General features: G+C 38.3%; 1 protein-coding gene across 1 annotated transcript in view; it reads right to left on the bottom strand.

Annotated features, from left to right (window-relative positions):
* Positions 1 to 643: 643 nt before the first annotated feature.
* Positions 644 to 7794, bottom strand: part of LOC117395061 (kelch-like protein 14) — a 31910-nt gene continuing 24759 nt past the window's right edge. Inside the window, 3 exon segments of the mRNA XM_033993917.3 lie at positions 644 to 1334; positions 2832 to 2989; positions 5619 to 5777. Of these exon segments, the coding sequence (XP_033849808.1) occupies positions 1194 to 1334; positions 2832 to 2989; positions 5619 to 5777 (458 nt within the window). The 3' untranslated portion in view covers positions 644 to 1193.

Here is a 7794-nt window from a genome sequence, read left to right as displayed (position 1 = left end):
CCCCCTTCAGTTAACACATGCTGACATCTTATTTTAAGAATTATGTTATACCACACCTCCCACACTGTTACCTGGTAATGATAGCACAAGGACAGCTACAACTGTATGATCACGTGGTAGAATGGCAACACAGTGGTAGCATTTTCATATTGTGACATACAGTACCAATCATATCACAATGTTATGAACCAATCAACACAGAAGTACCACTGTACTGTACCTTATCAGTACCTGCATGTACTGTAATGGAGTTACTCACTGCATAAGAGCCCCAATGATATGCTTCGAGCCTTCAATGGGAAAGCTTCAGAAGTTTTTTTTTTTTTTTTTTTTAAGTGCAAAAATGAAAAGCAAGGAATAAGAAATTTCAATTGTATTAAGGTGGACCCGATTTCAAAATGTCATGGGACACTGTTTCAGTGAACAGAAAACAATGAATTAGTGTCCTCTGCAGAACGCTTCAATGCAATTTTACAGCAAAATAATCCCAGGAGCACTTCATACCTCATGCAATGAACTACATATTCTCTAGGACATAAAAGTAGGTAAAGAAATAACAAGGAGCAATCCATTCACATTATATATATATATATATATATATATATATATATATATATATATATATATATATATATATATATTAGTTCATTTTCTGTAATAAGGCTCAATGATTGGAATCATTGCTAATGATCATTTTTATAAGAAGCCTGGTTATTTGTATATCTTTTATGATAAACACAGTATAACAAGTTCACACCTAAATTGGACAGTGCAGTGCTTTAATTGCTGGAGTGTTAGTGGCTCAAATTGGTGAAGCAGGTACCAAACTTCTGCATTTACTGTTAAACAGCAGAACCCATTCAAAACCCTATGACAACAATATCCTCTGGAAGTTCCTGGAAGTTCCAAATGGGGTAAAGTTGAATTTCATTTAAAATGATTCACCTTGCTAAACCCTTGAAGTAATAACCCTGCCACACCACAATCCGGTACAAATCATTCATACACTTCTATTTCTTCTTATTTCTTCTTTTTTTCCCCTGCTGTTGTTTTTGAAGTGACAGTACAGCAGAATTTGTATGCCTCAAAGATGATGTTGTGTTGTTCATGGATGGTCCTGTTACCCATGACTACATTACAAAACAGAACAATCTTTCTTCCTTGTCTCACAGTTCATCAGAGTTTACTGTACATTACTTGCTGAATGGCACACAAGCTGGCAGTATAACTGTAGCACATGCTGGGCCTGCTAAAGGCTCAGCCACGTCTCCCTCCAGCTCTGTCCACGTTGCTTTCTCTGGGCTGTAACAGATGGTTGAGGACTTGTACGCTCCCTGCAAAAGAGCAGAAATGATAATAAATGTACTGTGACTGTGTGAATGCAGCACTGTTTCATTGTAAGCTGTCACATGATCAGTGTGCTTTGTCTAATGACACAAAGGCATCCTTAAATGTTCTCACAAACAAATTAATGTGAAGGTTATGCAACTAATAACAAAAAGCAGCTTGTAATGGGTTTTGTGTTCTAAAAAATAAGTCCCTAAAATGGAACCCTAAGCTTCACTCCCTTGTCTACGAAGCAGGATGTGCAAAATTGAAATATTCCTAATGCTCCTACAGATGTAATTCAGAAGATAAGCCCACACAGTGAAACTTAAATATATGGTGTTTCAAAGCTTTATTATATATACTCCCTTTTCAAAATGTTAAAGTCAAGGGCTGCAAACAGAACAAAGCAGGAAGTATCAAATAAACTACGTGTGTCTGTGTGTGGGTGGGGGGGTGGGGGGGGGGATGTTAGGGTTGATGTTGTCTTGCTGCAATTTGATTTGAGTTTGTGTGCATGTGGGTTTAATGTGAACAACAAATTGAATCTTGCGCCAGTTTTATCAATTCTGCTTCCTTTGTCCGGTGTAAGGTGACAAATAAAGCTTGCTGTACACAAAATACATTTAAAATATAATAAAGCCTGGGATGGAAGCTTAGGAGTGTCCTGGCTTAGCAGATGCACCAATGCCTTCTGATGTTTCATCCTTTAACCCTTTAAGGTACAAGTGACATATGTGTCTCACAAATATAATTCTGCTAATTTTCTTATTTTGCAATGAGGTGCACAGCATGGTTTAAAATTTACTGACAGATTGGATCTGGTCATCCAAATTGTCAGTTTCCTCATGATACTTAAGTAAATCTCAAATGTATTTCTTGTGTACCTTAAGGAAACATAAACCAGTAAGGTCAGTAAAGTCTTTCACATGTGAAGTCTTGCATCTATTCTTCAACACTACTCTGCTTAAAATATTTGAAGGCTTAACATAAGTTAAAAAAAAGTGTGTGCTATAGCATTGACAAATTAGTTATTCTATTTAACAAAAAAAATAACAATTTAAACCTCTATGCACTCCAGTGTTAAAAAAGTGTTAAAGTAAAGCCACTACTTTTATACAACAAACTGTAAGAACAAAATTCTATGCTGCTAATGCATCTTGAACAAGTTTGTTGGCAGTGACAGTCTGAAGGGTATGTAGTTCAGAGAACAGTTTAGGTTAGCATGTGTATGTGTGTGTGTGTGTGTGTGTGTGTGTGTGTGTGTGTGTGTGTGTATCCCAAACTGTTTCATATATCAACCAAGTTTTGTCCAAAAAGTTTTTCTGGACTCTCTTCTCTGAAGGTAACCAATTGCAGCAGTGCTTATGAAAATTGCACCACATTTTTATTAATTTTTTTTTCAATCTGAGTGGTATTTAGTTCACCGTACATGATTAATGCCTACTATGAATGGCTGTGTAAAATAAATGGAGTACAAAAGACAATAGCGTATAAATGAATACCATGCTCCAGCTGTAACCACCGACAAGGAAAATGCTGTCACCAAGCACTGCACAGCCTGGCCCGCTACGCCCCTCCAGAATGGGGGTCTGAAGAATATTCCAGTGGTCACTTTTAGGGTCATAACACTCCACCAGCATGACGTCAAGGTGGGAAAAGCCTGTTCGACAAAAAACAGCCCACTGTTAACAAAAATGTTGAGACATACCACTCCTCAGCTGACAAAAATGGTTTCTTAACCCACTGCTCCCTACACACGTTCAAAACAAAGCAGTGCTTATAGAAATTGTTAAAATTCCAAAGATTGTTAGGAGTCACTCAGCTGGACTAAACAAAGAGATGCAGCTTTGAAATGGGTGTTGGGGGAGGGGTGGGATTGTATGGATTCCGAATTTGCATGTTTTATGGTGGAGACAGAACTCTACCTTAACACCCTAGCACTATGAAACCACAGTTTTGCTGTCCTTTCTGAGAGCATTTATTATTCTGTTGCACTAGTTCAAAGAAAAGCAGGTGTCATGGCTGAATTATATATTTACATTAAATACAATTTTGATTTTGGCAAATTCCTGATGTTCAGTTCAACTAAGAGCAATTATTACATCTATTAGATGATAATATTTGAATGAATCCTGGCACTAAGTGTCACTATACAGTATTTCAGGAGCAAAATGTGCAAAGAATATGGTATACGATGACCACCTTCTTTGTAGTGTCTGAACTACAGAATCTGACCTGGAGGACACGTCTTCCATTACACAATACTAATAATAAAAAGTACAATAATTTTACATTAAGTACATTTATAATCAGCTAATACTCGCAGGAGCTGTCCAAGTGGGAGAAGTGGCAGGTCCTCAAGAGCCTTGCGTTACAGGTGAGCTCAGCAAGAGCAATACAGAGATGCAAAGATTTGCATCAGTCAGAACAGAACGCTTAATTTGAGCTGCTAATGCTGTTGACTTGTTGTACATTTTGTTTTATTAACAGCTCGCACAGATTATCTGTTACTTACTATCACAGCGACACCTACTGTACCCTCGTGCACCACACTCTCATAAGAACTGTGTTGTATGAAAAATTCACAGCATTTCCAATGTGAATGCAAGTAAAACACAGATTGGCGTATGACTTGGCAGTCCGGTCAAAATGTACAGTATGCCTATTGAGTACTCCTGCTCTAAACCTTCAGATGAGAAAAAGGCATTTGGGACAGCAATACCTACAATGGAAAGGAGTAGGTGTATAGCAAGTTATTTTCATTACATTTTACTAACATAGATGTTGTATTGCATATTGTACAATACATTCATACTTTGAAGATATTTACTAGACAGCATTTCCCTTGACCTACTGTACAATGTTTTACATAGCCCTGGCACCACTTAATGTCTGCATATTGAAAGTGTGTGAGGTTATTACAGTAGTACCGTTTCTCCAAATGGAATGTTAACAATTATTTATACTGGTTTCTCCAGACTGCTAATGAGGTTTTCTGTTAAACTTTAACTGCCAATTGTTTCAATTAGCTTTTGTGTTCTGTATTCTGAGGCAAACCTTTCCCTCTACCCAACAAGGTAACACTGGCTTTTTATCAGGCTATTAAACCATGTAATTATGACTATGAATAACAAGAGCATATAAAAAAAATCTACGTCAACGAGTGTCAGCTGAATGGTAACGTTCGGAAAGGCCAGCTTCTATTGAAAAATAACAAGGACGGGCCTTTCATGTGATAAAATTAGGTTTGATGCATGCATCATTAACGTGGTGACTCATACAGCATTGTAAAACCTAAAGGCCACGGTTTATGGTCTTTCCTCTCAACCATGCTTTAGATTTGAAAATGAAATGCAGCACACAATTAAAGGAAACAAACAGCCAGAGAGCAGGCTGTAAAGGGCAGATGGCCCCAGCTCACCTAAACCTTGCATTACGGCTTACAGGGGGCACATGACATCTGTAAAGGGTCACTCTGCCTAAGCTGGGTGGCAAGGTATTTTCATCCCTGATGTTTTCACTCATTCTTCCTAGGGCAGTGCTGAAAACCTCAACATATCAGCAGCCTTTAGCATTATTTAGGCTACATTTGTACAATGTGTATATTTAAATACTACAATACAGACTGAAAATGCCACAGGGGTGAGCAGATTTTATGTAAATCATTGAATACATGTCAGGGAAGCCATTTACATGGGGACAGCACGTTAACAAAAAATTGTGTTTCAATCTTTTTTGTCCAGCCCCTGAACAGTTTTTTTTTTTCAATTCGGTTTACCTATACAATTTCCTGTCATAATAAAATGAAGTCACACATATATATATATATATATATATTGTCCAAGCATACACATCAATACACTGCAAAATGAAAAGTGCAGATCCACTTGACAGATCACCTGCTGCACAGCATTTTGCCTGCACATGCTTCATCACGCAAATCTGTGTTCAGGTGAAACGTGCAGCAGGCAAACTGGTGGAGGCAATCTGTTCAATCATCATTAGGTGGGCGACCTTCTGCAGATGCACCTTGGATATGCCGGGACATGGATGTTAGAAATCATTTATTTTCAAAAGACTCAAAAAGCCTGTGCAGCAGGTTTTCTATCCATGTACAGAGGTGTTTGGGTGCCAATATGAATCAGAAATTATTTTAATGCTCTGCATTATTTACCTGTTTTAGGACAGGATAATCAATCAAACTTCCAGTTATATAAGAGATGGGGATCATTCATTAGAGATTACATGAAAAACAGGAACTCTTCCCACTGGCTCTAGTACAAACTCACCTTTCAAGTGGTTTCCGCCGATAGCATACAGACGATCATTCATTCCAGCTAAAGCATGAATGGCTCGCTTTGTGTTCATGTCTTGTTTCCTAGCCCACACTTCCATCACTGGGTCATAGCAATAAAGGCAGGACACATATTCACCATTGTGGACACCGCCTGGAAATGACACACATGAACATGAAACAGAGTCACGAATGGTGCCGACTGACTCACTACATGCTCCACATCCAAGAAAACTACTCAAAAAATGAAAGGAGCAGCATTTCAAACAGGACATTTTCCAATTCACAACTAACAACAAGAATCACATTTCAGTATTTCAAGGGAGCACTCTTTACACACTGAAATTAACAAAATGTGTATACATTTTGAAAATGGTCCATTTATCCAGTATGGGCTCATCTGGCATTGATGCTATCTCTACACAGATGGGACATGCTTCCAATCAGGCGGCAGATGACATTTTGGGGAATCCCATTCTTCAGTCAGGTCAACACCAAGTTCTCTGATGTCACGTTGAGGGTTACAAAGCTGATGAACACAACATCCTAGCAGGTCCCAAAGGTGTTCTATGAGATAAAGGTCTGGAGTTCTTGCTGGCCAGTCCATAACCTCTGTAGTCTCCCGCTCAAGATAATCCATGACAATCCTGGCAGTATGACAATGAGCATTATCTTGCATTAGAACAAACTCTCAATTGCACCAGCAACTGGTCTTACAACAGGGTCCAAAACTGTCTATGTACCGTAGAGTTGTAAATCCTCCCTGTGGAAGCACAAGATCAGTGCAACCTCAGTCCTCTCCAATATTCACATATTTTTTCAGTGGACAGATGCAATCTTGATTTATCAGTGAACAAAACAGATGTCCAGTGACAAAGCTGCCAGTGCTGGTGATCAAGACAGTAATCAGGGGTCTCTTCTATGTTGTGGGGTCAATTGAGGAACTTTAGCTGGTCTTCTTGAACTCAAACCAGACAAGCAATCTGTTCCTCACAGCTTGATTGTTTACGATGACTCAGGTTTCTGTCCTGAATTGGATATTGAGCCCATGTGCACTGGACTAGCGGTTCCTCAGTGCCATATTCTGCAGATATCGGCCATTTCCTGGCCATTTCCCACTACCTTGACCAGGACATTTGTACAAGCATGCGGTTTAATAAAGTGGGCACAATGTGCAAACAACAGAAGGGGTAACACCAAATTGACCAGATACACGTGTTTCAGTATCCCCAGGTTCCAGCATTTGGGCAGCTCTGGTAGTCTGGACTTCAGTCAAAACCCTTCTTCTGCCTTCTAATGATGCCACCTGGCATCATTAGAAGCACGACTCCCAAACCAACAACAACAAATAATGTTATCACCTTAGCAGCCACTTGACTATTGGCTAATCAAATCTGAAGTCTAAATAGGGATTACCTGCTTTTGCGGTAAGGGGGGGTGGGGGGGGGCAGCCAGTGTAAAATGCATCTTAACAGCTGTCACAATTAATTAAAGAACATATAAAAGGTCTACCTGGTTAATGCCTTAATAACTTTTTTGACTGAATGTTCATATATTTTTGCCATAGTTAATGTTTGCTCCTTTAATACTTGTGAGTAGTTTATATAGAACTTCCAATTCTCTGTAGTGTATTGAATATACCTAACAAGCTGTACAATACACTGTTTTCTACAAACTATTATATACAGGCCTAGGTGGTTAGAAAGAAATCTGTACTGTATGACTGTTCAGACTCATTCAGCTAATCCCAGCGCCACATAGAGAACACTAATTTCAATTCCCACATGTCATCTTCCATTCACTGTTAATTTACCTACCATAGAATCGGTAATTACTTGTTTTTACGACATTCAAGTCATGTAAAATGTGTTATTTTATTTAGAAGAACATTTTGTTTCCATTTATGAAGATTTGTTTGTTACAATACTGCCACCAACAGGTGACTAATATAGAGAGCATACACATAGTACTGCTTTTAAACACAGACATATTTTAACCGTATATTGACACTATTTTTTTTTACATATTCTATCATTGTAATCTTCCCAAACTTTGGTTGAACACAGTTTACACAAAGCTACATCTTAGTAGTCAGAAAGCAACTTATGGAGCTTGTTAAAGTAAAATATATTAAAAAAAAACAAAAAAAAAAACATGCATAAACAAGGTAC

This window comes from Acipenser ruthenus, chromosome 3 (genome assembly GCF_902713425.1).
Source record: "Acipenser ruthenus chromosome 3, fAciRut3.2 maternal haplotype, whole genome shotgun sequence".
NCBI lineage: Eukaryota > Metazoa > Chordata > Actinopteri > Acipenseriformes > Acipenseridae > Acipenser > Acipenser ruthenus.
This window is presented reverse-complemented; position numbering and strand designations above follow the sequence as displayed.